Source organism: Acipenser ruthenus, chromosome 12 (genome assembly GCF_902713425.1).
Source record: "Acipenser ruthenus chromosome 12, fAciRut3.2 maternal haplotype, whole genome shotgun sequence".
In the NCBI taxonomy this organism is placed as follows: Eukaryota; Metazoa; Chordata; class Actinopteri; order Acipenseriformes; family Acipenseridae; genus Acipenser; species Acipenser ruthenus.
The window spans coordinates 30,115,966-30,137,002 of NC_081200.1; the positions used below are offsets into that span (position 1 = coordinate 30,115,966).

The window sequence follows — 21,037 nt, forward strand, 5'->3', positions numbered from 1 at the left end:
TTTTAATACTTGTTAAAGACAATACGAGTATGAGAAGCTAGTATTCTGCACACCCCCTATTAGAGATGTTTTCAGTACTGCATACAAATTGTAAAGCTCATTAACAAGGAGCAATTCATTGCCCACCATTGATCAACATAGATGCACCACAAAAAAAAATCAATTCAGTCCACCTGACCTAGTGGCACAACCTTCAGTCCGCAAAGGGTTAATTTATTTATTATTTCTTTCTTAGCAGACGCCCTTATCCAAGGCGACTTACAGTCGTAAACAAAAAATACATTTCAAGAATCGCAGTACATGTGACAAACTGGTTAATGTTAGTTATGACTGACCAATTTTTTTAAATTGTTTCACATAGCTTGTCTCCCAGTTTGGGCAAGAATTATTATATATTTTTTTTTAGATTTCCAGTGGCAAAATGTGTCTTCGATTTCCTGTAATGTGTGTTTGTTACTTTTGCTCACGATAGGAACCTGGATTTCTTGAAGGGGCACCAAGGCATTGTAGTAGACAAGGAAGGTCAACAATTGAGGACACGTCACCAGAGACTGATCTGTCTAGGAAAATGGGTGGCAGAAAATCACCCCAGGTACTGTGCTAGCTATGACTAACTTCTGTTAATCAGTGTTTTGGCATTAGTAGAAATGGTTGCCACTTGATGCATCGCCTTTTTAGCATGAGAGTTGGCTGTATGGGACTCACACTTGACTCTCTATCCTATTGCTCTCCTTCCAGACTGCTTCAGTGCAGAAGTGAGGAGGATAGACTTGTTTTTGTAACTGACATCCCAGAACTAGTCATTGAAGAGCTGCCTGAGAACAAAGATGGTCCAGTCTTGCAGGAATCTTCCAATGCAGAGCAAACTTCCAACGAGGGCAACCAAGGACTTAAATCAGTACTTTCTATTGGCAAGACCCAGAACTGCAGTTTAGAGAGTGGAGAGAAACCTGTTGTGACATTCAAAGAAAATATTAAGCCCAGGGAGCAGTCCAGGGATCCGACAAGAAACCACCATCCTAAAGAAGGGATGAAGGAAAGGAGGGACTATAATAAAGGCAATATTATGTCAAGCAAAACTGATTTAAAGAAAGACAAGAGAAAGAGTGAACCTAAGAAAAACGGCAATGAGAAGACAACAGAGCTAGGAAAGCAGAACGTGGCGGTGCAGGTAAAGAGTTTCCTTCTAATTTACTATGAAAGCAAGCGTAATTATCCAGATGGAAGAACAGTTAACATATATGAATATGTATGCATGTAAATACATTAGATTAAACAGTGTTATTTTTTTTTAGGTAAAGGCACAATCTGAAGTGAGGAAGACTCCAGTTACTCAGACTCTGACACAGACTAGCAGCTCCTCACAGTTCATCCCAATTCACCACCCAGGAGCTTTCCCCCCTCTTCCCAGCAGACCAGGTGCACTGAAAACTGTACTATGGATTATCAACAATTAGACTTAGAATTAGATAAGCTAAATAAAAATGTCTTTTAGGACTTGGACAGAAACTCATTTTATCTTGATTGACTGGTTTATTCTAACCAAGTCGTCTTCTTCCATCAAGTCAAGTGTAAAATTCATGATTTAATAATATACCGTATTCCATCAAAATTAAGACCGCTTTTTAAACCAATTTTTCCTTCTAAAAAATGACCTGCATCTTAAATTGGAGTGCAGTATAGTGATGCGTGTATTAAAATCGCCAACAAAAGATGAGACTGCCCGAGCACACACACAGCAATGTGACTGACTCCGTAGTAGTTATTCTGCGAAGCGGACACTCTCCTCCTCAATATAAACAAAGCAAGCTTTCACTGAGTGCCTGTCTATGTAGAGGCCTTGCAGTAGCTTCGAACTGGCACTGCTGCCTTCTTAAACAGGTGTAGGCTCCCCAGCCAATCAGGACCTCTGCTCAGCTAAGCTCAGCTCCGGGCAAGCCTTCCTGTTTACCACAGCAACAGCACAGTTGAACCAGCGACAGGGTCCTCCCTGTCACAGTGTCATTGCTTCCTGAGGAATTCGGAGAGAAGCTTTTACAATTCCAACATTTCGTTATTAGGCTCAGTGCTAATCAGACCCCCGTATTTTTCTATTTGCCAAACAATACTGCAGTTCACAAAAAGGGAGAAAAACAAGTGCGAGTAATCCTGACTGGAAATGAGAAATTGTGCATACCTGTAATGCTCTATAGGCAGAAAACTTGTATGAATAAATGCATCTTTTTTTTTTTTTCCCCTGGGTGGGAAATTTGGGCAGCGTCTTAAATTCGAAGGAGTACAGTAATTGTTTGTTATTTGACAAATTAATCTGTATATTTTTAATGTTAAGGGACCTATAGTATTGTAATTTGTTTTTAATGTCATTTGACTTTAGTTAAACCTAGGGAGGATAGGATTTTTCTTTTCTATAAAGTTTTTGTGATGTAGCCTTGTTTGAAAAATATGTAAGTTAAATAGATTTTTTTTTGTTTTAAAAAGCAAAATACTATTTATTTATTCTATTCCTATTTATCATGCTCTTCCAGGATTCCCCCCACCTGGGTATGTTATACCTCCACCAGTTGCTTTTTCAATGAGCCCTGGTTACACGTTCTCAACTGGGGTATCTGTACCAGGACCTTTCCTCCAGTCTGCCACCCATTCCCAGACAGGTAATCCCGTCCAATCTGGGAAGCAATCGCACATTCCCTACAGTCAGCAGAGGCCATCGGGGCCAGGGGCTTTGAATCAAGGACCTCAGCAGCAACAGGGTCAACAGCAACCACACACAGCACCACCACCACAACAAGGGCAGCCTCCAGCTCAGCTTCAGGTTCAGTCTATGTTACAGCAACAGCAATCGCCAACTAAACTAGTGCAGCAGCTTGGGAAAAGCCCCCCTTATCCTGGGATGCAGCAGGTAAAGCAAAGCTTTTTTACATTTTACAATTAAAATGACAAAAGGTGTCTTACAACCTGCAGTAATATTGGAAAGCCACTATGTACTTGTATGTCACCGTTCAAGAACAGTTTAACCCTATGCAGTGTATATGTTGAATGGATAGATAAAGGGAAATGTTATCAAATCTGTTTCTCTGCAGTACATGCAAGCTGACCAATCCAACCAGCTGTGGAATCAGCACCAGACACAGCCTCCAATCCAAAAGTTGCCATTACAGATGCCTGTAAAACAGCCATTTTACATGCAGACTCAGGATCCACTAAAGCTGTTTGAGCAGTCTCTTCAAACCATACAAGTGCAGCAACAACAGCAGGTTAATATGGAGAAGAAACTGAGGCAGTTCCCTGTGGAACCCTTCCCCCAGAGCACTTCGGATGTTAAAGCACAGGATTTTTACTGGGATTCTCCATACCGCATGACTGAGAACAGGCAGATGATTGGACAACAAGTAAACAATGAGCGCTTGGTCAAGAGGCAACAGGGGGTCTTCTGCCCAGACCAGGACAGTGTACCAAGGGTGCCATCCTTTGAGGTAAAAGCCTCCTTTTATACTCTCTCCTTTACTTAATTGCAGGGTTGGCTGATTTTTAAATCAAGTCGATTTGTAAATCACTTGATTTTTTTTTAATCATTGATTTTAAATCATTTTTTCATTTACTACATATTTTATATAGTTTCTCAAGGAAAAGACATGAAAAGTATGTTTTAAAAACCTTTTCTTAACACCAGCATCTTAAACTCTTACTGTCCTATAAAATAAAACTTAGTTTTTAAGGTACAGAACTTTTTGTATAGTTTCTGTTTGTCACATCCGGGTGACTTAAGTTTAAATCATGCCTAATCTCTAATTACATAAGGTACACCAGTGTGTGACCATAGACCTGTCCCCCTGCAGCACTCTATGGCTTTGTGTGCTTAGTTTAGACATGATTTTGAGAACTCCAGAAGTCAACAAGGTGTGATGACTGAAAAAGTCAATATAAACAAGAATAATGCACACGTGCAGTTTATTTTAGACGCGCTGTTTAAAAGTATTTTTTTTCACAGTAAAACAGGTTTAAAAGGCCCTGCATATCAACAGGACACTCAGTACTGCATCTCCAGCCCTGCCCCACCCCTCGTTCGCTGTTTTTTTCACATACCTCTTGATAGTAGTGCATACCAATAAATCATCTCCTGATCACTCGTTTTATCACCAAACTTCTCAATAATGCAAACCAAGTCATTATTTTATTACTATAACATCTAAAAAAGCTCTGCAAATGTCTGTGATATTCTTTGAGCGCTGAATGCAGAAGCAGCTATGTTTGTTTTATGTCCGTGTTATCTATGTGATGCCGGGGCTATCTGTATTAATGAGATACGCCCCCTTTTTTCCGGCTTCTCTCAGCTCCTATCGATCTCACTCGGCCATTGAATGGTTTTCTCGGCTTTTTCCGGAGAAAAAATGACTAGAGACTTGTTTTTTGCGTCTTTTTGATGATGTCGGACCGGGTCCGACATAGGACTGCAAAGGGTTAATGAGTTGTGTGTGGTGGTTTGTGTGGGTGTGTTTTTTTTTTTTAATTATTCATCAAGGCAGTATTATTGGTTTGTACAATCTTTTTATTTTTTTGTATCTGAGTGTGAAGGCATTTCTCAGAATTGGTACTGTTTTTTTCTTCTGAATAAAACCTTGTTATATCTACCCTGTTCAACTCCTCCAGCCTTTCTACTTGTCTGATTCCAGTTCTCTGTTTTTTCTTCCTACTGTTCTATCACTCTCTTTTTGTAGGACACCAAGAGCTCCCCTCTTCTACCTCCCGATCTGTTAAAAAGTTTAGCTGATTTTGAGGAGGAAGAGCTGGCCTTTACTAAACCTCATGATTTTTACCAGGCCTTGGCCGGCCCTCTAGGCACTGCTCCCGGAAGAAACCTATTTGTATGTAGTCTTCCTGCCTTGCCGGTTTTATTCTGTGTCCTCCTCCTCCTCCTTTTTTTTGACTCCTGAGTTACTATTCATATGCTGTCTTTACATGTTCATTTCAGCAGCCTCTCCAGGATAAAATGTTGAGGGCAGTACTGAATAATGTTTCTGGCAATGGGCATTCTTTTGTATTTTGTTTATGCCATTTTCAACTTCCATGTTCCATGTTTTGAGTATTTAGAATTCATAACTCCAGGCTCATTGTCTCTCCTTTTTTTTTTTTGTTATATTTTTTTCTTTAGTAAAGCTATTAATATACATTTGTCTCTTTCTAAAGAATGGCAGCATAATTTGTAGAGTTAATTTGTTTTTAGTATTTACTGTTTTTGTTATGGCAAAAGATCCACTTTTTTATGATTTTTTTTTTTTTGGTTTGTTTTTTGCAGCAGTAATTGTATACTTTCTCTCTCCTTGTAGTTGCCAAACCAGTCAAGGCTGGAAAGACCATCAGAGCTGATAGCACAGCCTTCATCACTTCTCTCCTTGTCTGGGTTTTCGATTCAGGTCAGTTAAAGATGCTTACAGAAGTCTTTACAAGCAGTGAAAGCAACTGCCATGTGAACCAGACATGGGTTTCATGCTGGGAAGAATTAGTTGCTCTAAACTGGTGACATGAATTAAAGGGGGGGGGGGGAGAACCTAAGAAGACAGTTGATTATAATGAGAGTTAACTGTTCAAAAAGTTGCAAGTGCAATGTATGAACTATGAATTTCTTATATAAAATGTAATGCATACATACTTTTTTATGCATACTTTGTATACACTTTTTGTTCCTGTTATCTCCTGTAGGAGAACATCTATCAAAATAACAGCATTTTCAGTGAAGCCTATGGTAAGAACATGGCAACCAGCACAAAGCCGGAGGCAACCTGTTCCCTGTCACACCAGGAGCCTTCACTGTACTCCCTTTTTGAAGGAACTCCATGGTCTCCATCCCTTCCTGCCAGCTCAGGTACAGGCCAGTTGACTTTTGATCCTGTTTGTGCATCTGTGTAGACACTAAATGAAGGAATCTTGTTGAAAAATACTGACCAGCAAAAGTAACGCACCATTAATAAATACAATTTGCTCATGATATTTTGTAATGTGAGCTGCTGCTTCAAAATCAAATTCCCAGTAATGCATAAATGTTGGGCAGACATGGGTGAAATAAAGTTTGTTTTGATCTGAATCTGAATTGAGCCATTATATATTAATGGGCAGTTTAGTTTGACTGGAGCACACAAGAGTTCAATGTTGAAGTTAGCATTTTTATTTGACAAAATAAATAATGCCCTGTCTGTCACAGGGAGAGACATCCCAGACAATTTGGATATTGAGGTGGCATGAGTTCTCGTCAAGTTTCTACTACAATTGTACTCCACAATTTGTAGGGCTCCAACAACAGGAAGCACAGACCAGATGTGTAGATGACAGACCCAGAGCAAGCCATCCTAGAGTGATTTCCCCTGTCCAGGACCAGCACATCCACCTGCATCCCCTGAGAGATCGTTTTAGAACAGCAGAACAAACGGCCCGAGAAACAACTGATTATCCGCACAGGCGCATCAGCAGTGATACAATATGCTGCCGAGGTAATATGATGAAACCTCCTAGAAGAGCAAGATTTTTTTCTGTGAGCCCAATAGCACAACTCGTGGATACCTTGTCAAGAGGTCCTTTTTATTGATGTGTTTCTGCTTCCACTGCCCAGACAACAGATTCTCGAGAAGGCACAGTGAGTGATACAGGGACCCCTGTGGTGTTGGCTCATAATTTACATTTTTGCCACTATTTAAATATACAGGTTTTATTACAGCAGAAAAAAGATATGTTCTTACCTGTGTTCATCTGAAATTTAAACCCCACTGAGCACACCTGGAAGGAATTAGGACAGAGACTTCCGTGCTGCTAAAGACAACACCATGAGAAGTAGAATAACATTCCACAACCTTGAGATTGATCGGTCAGTTTCATGAGACACAGTCTCAATACTGACTTGGATTTTGTGTTTGATGAATTTAAGTGTACTACAGTTAACACTGCACATATTTAAATTTATTTTTAAAATTTACAAATAGCAGTTAGTTTACATTTCATATCTCTTTTGTAATAGACAGGAGTGAAATATCTGGTGCGCTACTTTTGCTGGTCAGGAAAGCCTAATGTTCTTTCAACTTGTGTAGGATCAAGATTTAATTGACTGTTTTACATTATTCTGTTGAGCGGTATTAGGTTTTCCTAGTAAGCATGCATTGTCTAATTTGTCTGTTGTATTTTAGGTAGTTTTAAACTTTTAATTTTTAATTGGTTAAAATAAGTGTATGGTTTGAGTATTTATGTAGTCTTTGCAAAGCTTTATTATTAGAATGTGTGTTTAATTTTATCTACAGATCACTCAACACCAGCAAGCCAGTCTCCTCACTCCTCCAATCCCAGCAGCTTGCCATCTTCCCCACCAACTCACAATCACAACTCCATCCCTTTCTCTAACTTCGGACCCATAGGGACCCCTGACAGTAGGGATAGGAGGATGGCTGATCGCTGGAAAATGGAAAAGTCAGGTAGTGGAAAAGTTAACTTTAAACTGATGTGCAAAGGGTGGTTTGCCATGGTGATATTAATTGCTTAATAGCCATTTCCAACAAACAGTTACTAGTTGGTAGACAGATTTTTTTTACCAAATGTGTGATCATATTAAATAAAGTAGTCAAATTTTCAGAAATTATTATACCAAGTACTTTTGAGGAAAAGTTGGTAAACACATTTTATTGAATTTGGATGCTAAATTAAAAATTGGTGTTTATGAAGCTGTATTTTGTTTTGTTTTTTTACCTAGTAAATGCAAAAACAAAACGTCTGCCATTGTAACCTTTTTTTTTATTGTCACATGTTTTGAACTGTACAATAAAATGTGCTCATCCCCATGTAGATGTCATGGGGATGGTGTACAGTCCATAGCAGAGGTAGTTTTTAATAGGTGTACGAATCTAGACTGCCAGTCATATGCCAATCTGTTTTGCTTGCAATCATGTTGGAAATGCTGTGAATTTGAGATAACATAGTTGAGAGAGTGGTATATGAGGGTATCGAAGGTGTCACTGTGATATTAAGTAGTAGATGAAAAGTAAGCATGGAATTAAACTAGCCCAATGTGCTTCGGGGTCCACTTTGTTCCACTGCTTGCACTCTACTAAATCTTGTGCAATGCAAAGGACCCTGGATTTTATGTATTTACATACATACATATACAGTACTATAAGAAATTATATAACTTATGCACCTCAGCCTAACTACTGACTTAAACTGTTGAAAAGAAAAAAAATATTTTTAAAAGCTACAATCTGTATAAATATTAATTATGACTGTTTTTACAAATCTGCACACTTATTCATGTAAAGAGGTGCATGAATAAATCTAGGAAGTATTTGCAGAGGAAGTATAGATAGTAATTTTTAAAATTAATGTTAATTAAGTTGCACATTGCTTTCTTTAACTTTTGTGGTGTTGTAACAGTGCTGGTTGTTTTTGGTTTTAGACATTTTGGAAGGAACTGTACAGCTGTACTCAGCTCAGCTGTCAAACATTGGGTTGACACCCATTATCTCAAAATAACCACCAAAATTAAGTTTTTCTAGGTTAAACTTGACATTATACAGACTTTACAATGGCAGGCATTTTTGTTTTTGCGTTTACTAGGTCAAAAACTCAAAATACAGCTTTGCAAACACCAATTTGAATTTAGCACGTCCAGACTGTTGAAAACAACATGTTTATCTCCTTAAATGTGAACGATTCTGAAAAATCAGACCAGTCTAAAATAAATAAATACATGATTAATTGAGCTTGTTAACAATATTTGGATTCTGTATTCTATTGTTTTCAGTCATGAGTGGATTTTGTTAACAATATTTGGATTCTGTATTCTATTTTCAGCCATGAGTGGATTTGGATTGGACTATCTGCCTGCTACTTCTTCCTCTGCTTTGGAGAACAGCTGGCATCAGACTAGCACTCCCTGCAGCACCTGGGCTGCCCAGGAATCCCCCATGGAAGAATCCTCCACTGTCCTCCTGGACAGTCTGAAGGTAAGGGCAAAGACAGTTGTGGACATTTTGCTTTTAATCTATTGACATGTGTGTGTTTTTCTTTTATTTGTCCTTTTTTAAATAGTATTACACTTTTTTTTTTCAAACATTAATGGGCAAGTTATCCTTATTTTTTGCTTCTGACCAAAGCATGTCTCAAAGCATGTTCCTCACTCCTTGTTTCCGCTCCAACTGTTTCTGAAGCCTAGGAGATTACTGTAGAGTAGTCGCACTGCTTAGAAGTTGAAAAACCAATACTACTGTCCTATAGAGCAAACGCTGAGGTAATTTCCCAGCCTACCTGCATTGCAGCCCATGGGCTAATACCTGGGAAAACCAACAAAAAATCAATAAATATATATTTTGAAAAGTGTGTCTTTTTGCTTCTCAGTCAATCTGGTCAAGCTCGATGATGCATCCCGGACCTTCAGCGCTGGAGCAGCTGCTGATGCAGCAGAAACAGAAGCAGCAGAGGGGGCATGTCACAATGAACCCACCACACTGAAAGGCAAGGATGGGCACAACTTGTGAATCCAAGCTCCACTGAATTAACGGCATGTTGGGTTAGCAGTAAATGACCCACACGGTCCCTCGATGCGGGTGGCAGCCCTCTCCTCTCTCTCTGTGTCTCTGTGACAAGAGGGTGTAAGTGCTCTACCAAGCCGCTGAGTGTGCACGAAGCTGTGACCTGAGCAACAAACAGATTTTTTAAGTAGAAATAAAAAATCTGAACACTCATGCTTCCTGACAACCTCCAAAGGAAGGATCATCATCCGTCTCACTCGGTTACCTAACACCACTCATCCACAGAGCCTCTTCTTATCCTCTCTACATTGTATGTCCAGAAGACTGTCGGGCTGTATAGAGAAGTGAAGAAGGTGGAAAAGACATGCAGACTGGCTGGTTAAGTTAGAGAGAGCTGTAAAGTCTTGATTTCTTTTAAAAATAAAGTAACGAATGCTTTGCTCGTTAAGAAAGTAAAACTGAATATTTTAACATCTTTATTATTACAGTAGGAGTACACTTTATTTCTACTGAACACATCTGTTTGTGATCTGAATGCAGATCCAGCAGACCCATTCGATTCAATGTACTGTCTACTGAATGATGGGCACTGGGAGATGCTTTTGTAAATGTATTTAATTAAAAAGGGCATCTCTTTAGTCTTGAAAGGTATTGTGTAAAAGAAGAGCAGATGCCTCACAGCACCATTAGCTAAACATAGATGTAGTTGGTAATGTTAATAGCTGCAGTAGAGATTGCAATTAGTCAATACTGTATTTTTGTGTTTTTTTTTTTTTTTTTTTTTTTTTTTTTAATTTTTATTCTGTAGCAATCCAAAAAAACAAAAATCCTGGGTAATGTGCACTGCAGTTAACTGGTTAAGCAGCTGTCTACTTATAAGGTTTTAAATGAGTGTTCCTCCTTTATTTCTCCCCCCTCCCTTGTTTTGATTTATAATATCTGAAATTGTACTATTACTTACCAGAGATTTGATTCTTTATTTAGTTCATGTTCTGCCTTCTTTTAATAGTCTATATCCAGCTTTAGGTGGCTTTCTTTGTGACTGGCTCGTAGTTTTATATCATGGTGAGCAGTGTCTTTTAAAAAAAAAAAAGTTAAAAATAAATATAAGTAGATGGGTCCAGCAAAGCTGCTGGTTCAGCAATACAGGGCACAAAGCCAGGTCTGAGGGTAAATAGTGATTGACAGTAATGCAGCCGAGTGCTTGTTCGTACTTGCAATTCCCCTTAAAAAAAAAAATAAATAAATAAAAAAAGACCGGGTTGGCACTGCAAAGCCGCAGCACAATTCAAGAGATTAAATGTAATTTAATATGGGCATCCTCTAGTTTTATCACAGGATCAGAACCTACGGGTCACAGGTGTACATGGTTAAGAAAAGTATATATATATATATATATATGGTTATTTCTTTACAATCTGGGCAGCAAAGGAGACATTTTTATTTGGTATTTAAAGGGTAAAATAAGAATGAATCTCATGTGTACGAGAGAAAACTAGCATTTCTTTATATTTTCATGTAGGAAAGCATTTTATTAAATGGAGTAACTATAAATGAAATGTCTACTTGCTGTGTGATCATGCTTTTCTTGTTGCATTTCACATTTAAAAAAAAAAGAAAAAGTTAGGGTGCTGGGACATGTTGGGCCAACCCCCCCCCCCCCCCCCCCCCCAATAATCGCATCTTTACAACTGGGTATTGTTTCAAGATCGCCTTGTTTTCATTGGCCAAAAATCCTGAACTTAGCAAAAAAAAAATCATCCAGCAGTTGTGTATCTGGATCATTGAAAAAATAGTTTTTTTTTTTTGTTTTTTTTTTGGCAGGTACATGGAAACAATGCATATTACTGCGAATGCCTGACCTTGATCTTGGAATAGTCTGGCTTCACTTGTTGTGGCTTGATAGTTCTAGGGTTATTGCTTTTTCTGTGTCCACTATAAACTGATAATCTTCACTATTTATTTAACATTTTGGGCCTTCAAACACAATAACATCTTGTAAGATAACATGCAGAAAATATTCTGCATTTGGGCAGCTATAACATCCCAGTGTTCAAATTAAAGAGCATTACTTCCACCCTAAATAATAGAGCTTCGCACAGTATTAAACATTCTTTATACCAGCCATACTGTCACAGTTACCCCGTTGTGGTACAAAGAGAGAATCACTTAAACTCTGCATGAGAATATGGTGTTTGGAATCTTTAGTGGTTTTATTTTTTTTGGGGGGGGGGGGGGGGGGCAAAAGAGCCCCCAACACTCCTGAGATGAGCCAAGGGGTTCCTCATCAGAATCTGGTTTGTGTTATAAGCTTTTGTGTTTTCTGTCTTTCTGTGCAAGACATTCTGCAGAAATTGCTGGAATCAGCTATGCCTTTTAATAAAGTAAACCTTGTTCTCCCTAAAAGTCAGTGTGTGTGGATTTTTTAATACATTTTTTATATATATTGTAGTAAAGTACAGGGGAAGGTAGTGGATAGTAGGTATATAGGACCACATTTATTACAGAACCCATGTATAGTATAAGGAACATAGTGATGATATGTAAAGCCCAGAAGGGACTACATCTCCCAGAAGACCCAGCAGATAGAATTGAATTAAGGTACACCTGTTGAGGAATTAAGGGATAGATAGATTATATATATATATATATATATATATATATATATATATATATAATATATATATATATATATAAATAAAAATTTATTACACACATATACACATACATACACAGTGGTTTGCAGAAGTATTCACCCCCCTGCAAAGTTTTTACATTTTGTTGGCACCTTAGCGTGCTCCACGCCGCTTTCAAATTAGACTTGCATGTAGAAGTTACACAAACTACTCCACACTGATAAAGTATATAGAATATAAATAAGTACGATTTTACAGGGAAAAGGAGATTAATCTAAGTTGCATAAGTATTCAACCCCTTTGCTACTGCAACCCTAAATCAGCTCAGGTGCAAATGATTTGTTTGAAAGGTCACAAAATTTAGTGAAGTGGTTTCAGCCTGTGTGTGTACTCAGTAACTTGTAGATAATTTCCCTCAAGTAGATAAAGACTTTCACGCTGCAAAGCAACCATGATGACCAAGGAGCTTTCGAAACAAGTCAGGGATAAAGTGGTAGAGAGATTATCCCTCTCAGCACAGTGAAGTCCATCATTAAGTAGTGGAAGATGCATCATACCACCCAGACACTACCCAGATCAGGTCGCCCTCCCAAACTGAGCAGCCGGGCAAATTTCTGTGTCTGGGAGTCAGTGTTCACACATCAACGATAAGCCAGTCTTTACACAAAGCTGGCCTGTATGGACGGGTGGCAAGAAAGAAGCCATTACTCAAAAAGCCTCATCTTAAAGCATGTAGATGATACTGCAGACATGTGGAAAAAGGTTTTGTGGTCAGACGAGACAAAAATGTAACTTTTTTGTCTAAATTCCAAGCGTTATGTCTGGCACAAGCCCAACACTACATCACCCAGTCAACGCCATCCCAACTGTCAAGCATGGTGGTGGCAGCATCATGTTATGGGGATGCTTCTCTTCAGCAGGGACTGGGAAGCTTGTCAGGATAGAGGGGAGAATCCTTGAGGAAAACCTGTTTGAGCCAAGACTCTGAAACGGGAGGAAATTCACGTTTCAGCAGGATAATGACCCGAAGCACAAAGCCAAAGCCTCACTTAAGTGGTTGAACAAGAAGAGAATTAATGTTCTTGAGTGGCCCAGTCAAAGTCCTGTCTTGAATCCAATCGAAAATGTATGGTGAGACTTGAAGATTGCAGTCCATTGACAATCCCCAACAAACTTAACAGAACTGGAGTAATTTTCCTGTGAAGAATGGGCAAAAATGTCACCATCCTACTGTGCAAAGCTAGTAGAGACTTATCCAAAAAGACTCATAGCAGTAATTGCCGCAAAAGCTGCTTCTACCAAGTACTGACTTAAGGGGCTGAATACTTATGCAACCAATAAATTTCATTTTGTACATTTTCTTTGCGAGTTTTGCTGACATTTAACCTCCTCCTCATATAAGTGTTTAACCACTACAGCTTTGAATAAAAAATGTTTGTTTGAAAAACTGTGCACACATTATTTGTAATTCAACAAAATGTGACATTATTGGTAGGAGGTGAATATTTCTGCAAACCACTGTGTATGTATGTATATATTTATATATATATATCTCTATATATATATATATGTGTGTGTGTGTGTGTATATATAGAGAGAGAGAGGAGGTCGGGAGGTGAGCTCAGGAGTGAGAAGGACGGGGAGAAAAGTAACAACATTTTTTTTTAAAAAAGGAAAAGGAACAGAAAGTTTGGGGGAAACAGGTTAGCCGTCGGTTTAGTAGCAGAGGGAAAACATGAGTTGGTTAGTTAGCGCTCCAAAAGGAGTTAGTCATTTGTTTTCTTTTGTTTATTTTTATTGTTTGTTGTATAAATAGAAAAATACAGGCCCAGCTCTGTTTTGAACCTCATACTGTTGGTTGAGTTTTTTTTTTTAAAACACACAGTATATATATACACACACACATTTGATAAACTGGAAACTAACTATTTTAATAATTAGCTGCAACATTTCAGCTTCTGCCTTAAAATAGCATGGATGAAATAACTAGGTAGACTGCGTGTGTATATCTTCATGATAGATTTTCATCCTGGTCTTGTGCAAATTATTACATTTAAGTGGTTATTGGATTTTTTTTGGGTTGATAGGCTAGTTTAGTAATAAAATATAGTCATGGAAAACCTGGCCCTTTTTCTGTGTGTACTCAAGGGCAATATGGGTTTTCACTTTCATGAATTCTTACAACATGGTATATGAGTAACAGTGGATCAAATCCATGTATTTTATTTTTCATTTGAGAACAAAATGATTAACGTAATATGTATTTATTTCTCATTAAATAGTATAGTAATAAAGAAGTACATGGAGTACACAAAGCATCACCAAAGATAATACATTGATTGTTAATAATGGATTGGAGTACAATATTATAAGTTTCAGTCTGTAATAGGATATGGAGAAAGATATCACTTGTGGGAGACAGATGCAAAGGAACAGTCCTTTTGTGGGGGAACTTGAGCAGTTTCAGATTATTCTGTATTCATTTAATGTATTCTTCAACAAATGCAGCTGGGAAGATGCCCACTTTTTCTTTACACTGTCCTTCGAACCATTCTTCATTTACTGTTGGGAAATATACATTGGAAAATCTGTCAGTTTCTATTTTATTAGATGCAATATTCATTTTCAGCTCTGCAGGATTTTAAATCTTTAATAGTTTGTAGTTAAGTTTTATTACACTAGTAAAACACTCACTTTTTGTGATTCAGACCTGTCCTTCAAAATTATTGACATTTTAAAAGTAAACAATATTGCATTCATTCACTGTTCTGTTTGGACCATGAAGGATCCTATTTTATTGATCTAATACAATTAAGAAAAGATAAAACAGCCAGAAGCCATACCTTTAGACAGGAGAGTGATAATGTCCCCTTCTTGGAACTCCAGATCCTCTGGTTGTGTGGCCTTATAGCAATGAAGAGCAACTAATTGGGTGAGATCTTCTTTTGGCAACTTTTCATTGTTCTGCAAATTACAAATATTAATAATACTGTAGATATAGAAGATGGTGATCTATTTTGACACACTAATATAGAAACTGTTGGGAAAGTGTTTACTATGTCTACTTACTTCTGTTAACTCACACCAAAGAGTAAGACGTCCCTTTTCGGCTTGGCTCCAAGCAATCTCCATTTCGGATTCATACAGGCACACTTTTTCACTGGTGCCGTTTTTCTTGTATCTGTTTAAGAAAAAGAAAAAAAGAAAAGCACTGTTGTATTATAATTATATACATTTTTTAAACATACCTATCTAAGTAAAATTACACAATACCAAATAGCAAACTAGAGGTGAAAAGCAGGTCCTACCTCAGGGTTATTCCTCTGGGGTGATGTTGCAGTTTCTTGCAAACCTGCTCTAGGAGGTCACTGTATGAGAGTCCTCTCTTCACTCGAATGGTCACTGTATATGTAAAATGCACTTTAATAATGCAGGTTTTTAATTCCTCCTGTTCTCCCTCCTGCAAAAAAAGTCCAATACAGTTTCTGTATGGATTGGAACATCATCCCCAAGATTTACAATTAAAATGTAATTGATAGTTCTATTGTCCTCTAAATAAATATGGTATATCGTGTGTACAGTTAAGTTGTTTAAGTAAGCCTCTGCAAAACTGCTTAAAATCTCAATTACCCCCCGCAAAAAAAAAAAAGGTTTAAATGCAGACTGGATTTAAAAAGATTATTGTAAGAGTATACCTTGGCGCTTGAGTCTTCAGTGTCCTTTGCATTTAGCGTTGAGCAGTCCAAAACTAAAGGAGAACCAATAAGGGTTTATTCACATATATGCAAACCTAGTTCCACTGCCATGTCAGTTTTCAAATAGCTAAACATGCAATACATATGATTTGATTATGATAAATATTGTAAATTACCTGCTGGTCTTTCTGGTGGTTCATCTTTTGGTGGCTTTGGGATATCTTCACTCTGATCAGTTTCCTACACAACACAGGGTTAACTCAGTGTATTTTAGTGTCATAGTTTAGCTTGATTTCTGATACTCGCAGCCTTGTTAGAACTGATTCTACATAATTACCTGAACCCATGAGGGATAACAAATGAAAATGAATACGGAATTTTAAAAAGAAAATGTATGGCTAATATCTGTTGTCTGCCTTTGAAACATTGAAATATGCAAACCAACTCAAACAACACTTTACCTGTTCTTTCTTTGATCTTAGTGTCAGTTCCACAGGCTCCAAGTAATTGTAGGGAACCAGTCCTTTCTAAGGAGGGGAGGGGACGGACACAATAAAAAAACATTAGCGCTGTACAAATCTTGAAATAGCTATGTTTTTATGAGTTCACATTTTTGTAGTGCTTTGCTGCGGGTGCCTACCTTCCCGTTAAAGATCACGGTAGCCCAGTTGTCAGCCCCTTTCTGCAGCACAAAGACAATGTTTCCTGGCAGCAGTGACAGCTCCTTTGCTGTTTCAGGGAAGAACTCATAGCATACGCGATGAGGCTCCCCTTCCAGCGCTCTATAGAGCATAGCAGCAGATCAAAGCCATGAGTTTGCAGCATTTATTTATTTATATTTTTCAATTTTGCACATTGAGTTGAATAATCTTGGTTATCGTTGTTTAGATTGATTTTTTTTTTATGGGTTTATTTAAAAAAAAAAAAAAAAATAGATTGATCCACTAGGGGACAGTGCAGCCTCTCTTATTTGATTGTTTCCCCATGACTCACAGTTTATCTACATAAACTACATAAAATACAACACATGATAACTTACTGTAATAATGGATCAATTTGTGTCAGTTGTAAAACAAGTCAGATTTCCAATGTATTTCTTTACAGTGGGTATGAGCACAGTTGTCTTGTTGACCTCGCTCATACAGTATTGGCATGTTGATCCGGTTTGGTTTGAAGAACACAATGGTAAGCTATCCACTACCTCCCCTGGTGCCCCCCCCCCCCTTAATCTCCCTGAGCTGCTGTTTCATTACCTTAGTATTTCTGGTGTTTTGGGTCTGGGAGGGACTGATTGAACCTGTTTGTCAGAAAACAAAATGCTAATTACTGCAGATCTTTTAGAATAATAAGGAACATTAACAATGCAAACAAGCACAGTTCAGATATTTTTAAATACAAATAAGCTATATGGACTTTTTATGTTAGTTAATCCTTGTTCCAGTGTAGTCATTCAAATTAGAATTCATCTTTACTTATGTCTTTCTGAACCCTGTACAACATATCCACAGAGAAACAGTTTCCACTGGGTCTAAAGCTCTGATCAAGCAGAGTGAACTGGCTCAAAGTTGAGAAGTTTAGAGTGTGCCAGATGCCTATGATTTAAAGTAGGATCAAACTATACACACAACAGCTTACTTGTGGTTGAAGAGGTGCAAATCCTGAGAATGCATCTTGATGGACTACTGAAGCCAGTACCTAGGAGTAGAAAATATGTACGGTCAAGCAAGACAATACTAGACCACTTGTTCTGAAAATCAAAATCGTAAGTTAACTGTCAGTGTCAGGCCTTAAGTTTCACTATCAGATAACCCAGCCTTATCGAGAAATCTAAGTGAGTATCATTTCACTACAAGAAATAATGCTGGATCAGACAAAATAAAAAGCAACAAATAAAATAAAAATATTCCCCCATCACAAGGGACAGAAAAATTTGCAGTCAAGTCCCTCACCTTGGCCTTGCCCAGGTAGTCCTTCTTCTCCAGCTGAGCCACGTGGTGTTTGTTTGGTCTAAACAGCTCACCCATGGGCAGTTCCACCAGATCAAACAGCTTATGTTTCTAAAGAGAACAAGAGGAAGTTATAAAAACAAGTATATCCTGATGTATTTATTCTTTCTGTTAGTGTGTTTGGCACATTGTTTGGTACACCCGATTGAATGTATTTAGCACACACGAAAACTGACTTTGAATGTTCCAGAATCAACCAAGCGGGAATGCCTACCAAAATGGATCCCAGTGCCCGATCAATGTGGCTGTGCTTGGCCTCAGTCTTCAGGTTTAATGCCTTCAGCAGGTTCTCCTCAGCCTTCTCCCATTCATTCAGCTGTGCATGAGCCAGAGCCACATTGTGCAGGACCTGGGTGGAAGACCAGATTGAACATTCTTATTACTGGAGAACATAGCTATTTAGAGGGGGGGGGGCTTTATGTTAATGGGTAATATCTTTGTTGTACATCTTCATCCTTGAGCAACAGTATCGTTATAGACTCATTCATTAGATTAGAATTGTAGCAAAGGTTATAGTCTGGTCGGGGGACTAACAGGAGTTTGCAAGTATGTAAAAGAACAACAATTCCATGAAGGCTATACTCTTTACAGACTAAACGCGTTTCCACGACCAGATGTTAAATACCAATGCATGTTCTTGCACCGCGACATTTTAATTGGGAAAGATGTTTCATTTATCTTTATTTTTAGACATACCTCACAGGCATATAGTTTGTACCACAGACCAAGCAACTTGTAGTCTATCAGCTGGTTCCCCCGAAGTTCATGGAAGGTTTTCTGAAAATCCCTTAGTGCCTCCTCGTATCTGTGGCAGACGCAAATAATAAACTTTGTCATGAAAGCGACAGGGAATGTATTGCCAATGTTATGCTAATGAAATGGAAACAAACCAGTGCTGTAGTTTACAAATCGTCCTCAAACTGTCTCGTAGCAAGTGAGTCAAGTATAGAACGAACAGAGCAGCATTCAACTGATACACTTAAAGGGTACATAAGGACCTTTATATTTTATTGTGTTACATGTTCCCATTTGTTGCTACAATTGTTTACGTAAGGTGTGTGTATTGTTTTAAAAAATGTAAAAAAAAATAAAAATACATAAAACAATACACACACCTTACGTAAACAATTGTAGCAACACATGGGAACACGAAACACAATGAAATAAAAAGGTCTTTATGTACCCTTTAAGACGTTCTCAGGGTAAAGTTCATTATATATTAAAAAAAAAAACCCAAAAAAAACCCCATCAACTTCCATTTGAAATCCCTTTGGAGTAAGTCAAGTCGTGTTTATATTTAACTGAAATGCAAATCTGACTGACTTACTTTTGTTTTTTGTAAAACGTTATGCCCCTCTGGAAAAAGGCAACAGCTAAATGTTCGTCCTTGCATATGCTGTTGTCAAAGGCCTGTGAAAAAGGAAAAGCAGTAGTGATTTGAGAGAAAACAAAGCCTTGACACCTGTCCACAGTGATGAAAACAGTTCCATGCCGCAGTGCAAGACACTTCCACATCAGGAGCCCATTTTCTAGGACAGTGGATAATAGAAATGAGTAAAAACTGAAGCTCAGAATTGAGCAAATTACACCATGAAAAAAGAAACTCTAATGCTCTGTCCAGAAATGCATTATGAGATTGAAATGAACCTATTTTCTGCTGGATCAGTTTTGCAAAAAACATTCACAGTAACTGCCTTTAAACCATAAATGCAAGCATAATTTTAGAAAGAGCATGTTTTTTTTGTTTTTGTTTTTTAATACATGTACTGAGAGAGTTAGGGGCCATTATGCCTATATCATATGGTAAAACTCTAAAGGAACAAAGTAAAGTAGTTTGTCTACTTGCCTTAGTTTCTTAAAAGTTTAACTTTAGAATTGTACGTTCACTTCCTTTTTTATAATGACTTGCATTTTCTTTGTTACTCCACTGAAACACATAAAAAACTCTTTCACTTTACACTGAGATAAGTAACCGTTTCTGGTTGTGATTAATATGCTTGCATGGTTTTGGTAAAGAATTCACAGAAAAGAGGCTGGGGGATGGGACTATATTATTTAATAACCATTTCAACATCAACAATTAACAAAACAAAAGAAAAAAACTAAACTTGCCTGTGGTTCATTTTTTTTTTATATAAAGTATATATTGATACTTCCCCTTTTGAACACAACAAATCTTCCACATGCACCATTTTGAGTACTGAAACAGTATGCTAAAGTGAGCCCAAAACTACACTGGATCCAAACCTGTTACTTTCTGAACCCAGCTGTGACTACTGTTTACCCTGCACTTCAACCCCAAAATATAACTCTCTCTCTCTCTCTCTCTCTCTCTCTATATATATATATATATAATACTCACCTTTTCAGTCGCGTTTAGGTCTCCATTTATCAAGCACAGGCAGCCAATGTTAAAGTAAATTTTGGAGTTGGGCTCCTGTATCTCAGAGAAAAGTTGGAGGGCTGCTGGCCAGTCCTTCTTGTCTGCCGCAGCCACCCCTTCATCCCATTGCCTGATGGTCTCTACCAGCGACATGGTTCTGAATCAAGGCTGGGAATGTGGTCTGCTTCAGAACAGCTTGCTATTCGTAGACCGAGACTCTGCTGCAGTGAACGATAACTTCCTCAATCATTCTATTACTACATTTACAGGGCCTGTGAGGCAAGGGTTTCAGGGAATGTCCATATGCTCAGATTTTGCATACAGGAAAGCCATAAATGATCAGTTGAGACTGACTGTTTTAACCACAGTAAGTCTGGTGATTAATTACGACCATTACAGTATAATGCTGCGAAGGTGATGTTTTTAGAATGATCTAAAGTAGGTGAAAAGTTTCTGCCGTATTCCCTTACCTTACTATTACTATTAAACCTTTGCATTTTCTTTGCATAGCTTTCACTTCTTATCAGTTAGTAGCAAAAATCAATACTTGCGGCAGGGCAGAAGTGTAAAGTGTTTGTGTGGGAATGGAAGAGGTTGGCAGGGATGGGGTTAAATCTGTCCCTTTCAGCAATCAAAGGTGTGGCCGTTCCCCACTTAGGTAATCGGTGAATGCTCAGCCTTTATTTTGTCTGAACATTTGTTTTGGCCCTCTTGCCATGTTTATTTGTTTTATGTTTAATAAAGGGTGCGACAACTCTTCACTGCAGCTTCTGTCTCGTGAGTTTCTAATTCCTCAGGGTAACATCGTATCTATCCA

The 21,037-nt window shown here is 38.0% G+C and overlaps 2 protein-coding genes across 8 annotated transcripts in view; one reads left to right on the forward strand and one right to left on the reverse strand.

Annotated features, from left to right (window-relative positions):
* smg7 (SMG7 nonsense mediated mRNA decay factor) overlaps positions 1-11,123 on the forward strand; it is a 48,307-nt gene extending 37,184 nt beyond the window's left edge. For 2 of the 7 annotated variants that reach the window (XM_059034800.1, XM_059034801.1), the window contains 12 exons: positions 473-592; positions 739-1,171; positions 1,296-1,419; positions 2,526-2,899; positions 3,081-3,473; positions 4,716-4,862; positions 5,325-5,411; positions 5,698-5,860; positions 6,282-6,482; positions 7,281-7,451; positions 8,824-8,975; positions 9,367-11,123. In XM_059034800.1, coding sequence (XP_058890783.1) covers positions 473-592; positions 739-1,171; positions 1,296-1,419; positions 2,526-2,899; positions 3,081-3,473; positions 4,716-4,862; positions 5,325-5,411; positions 5,698-5,860; positions 6,282-6,482; positions 7,281-7,451; positions 8,824-8,975; positions 9,367-9,480 — 2,479 coding nt within the window. In that variant the 3' untranslated portion in view covers positions 9,481-11,123. The remainder of the gene's footprint in view (positions 1-472; positions 593-738; positions 1,172-1,295; positions 1,420-2,525; positions 2,900-3,080; positions 3,474-4,715; positions 4,863-5,324; positions 5,412-5,697; positions 5,861-6,281; positions 6,483-7,280; positions 7,452-8,823; positions 8,976-9,366) is intronic. The other 5 variants (XM_059034803.1, XM_059034805.1, XM_059034804.1 and 2 more) reach the window with 3 other exon arrangements.
* Positions 11,124-14,327: 3,204 nt separating this feature from the next.
* LOC117416873 (neutrophil cytosol factor 2-like) lies at positions 14,328-20,454 on the reverse strand. The gene is made up of 15 exons (XM_034028325.3): positions 20,200-20,454; positions 19,165-19,247; positions 18,534-18,642; positions 18,052-18,186; positions 17,781-17,888; positions 17,467-17,526; positions 17,085-17,128; positions 16,472-16,613; positions 16,293-16,358; positions 16,008-16,071; positions 15,832-15,884; positions 15,445-15,596; positions 15,206-15,317; positions 14,980-15,100; positions 14,328-14,698 (listed from the first exon to the last, which is right to left on the reverse strand). Exons 1-15 carry the CDS (start codon positions 20,371-20,373, stop codon positions 14,616-14,618), a joined length of 1,506 nt encoding a protein of 501 aa, XP_033884216.3. The 5' UTR covers positions 20,374-20,454; the 3' UTR covers positions 14,328-14,615.
* Between the last annotated feature and the right edge of the window lie 583 nt (positions 20,455-21,037).

Coding starts and splice junctions, on each gene's coding strand:
- LOC117416873 (XM_034028325.3), bottom strand. CDS start 20,373: ATGTCGCTGGTAGAGACCATCAGGCAATGGGATGAAGGGGTGGCTGCG. Junction 18,187..18,533: donor ACAAACTATATGCCTGTGAG/GTATGTCTAAAA, acceptor TCTTCCACCCAG/GTCCTGCACAATGTGGCTCT. Junction 17,527..17,780: donor ACTACCTGGGCAAGGCCAAG/GTGAGGGACTTG, acceptor TTCTACTCCTAG/GTACTGGCTTCAGTAGTCCA.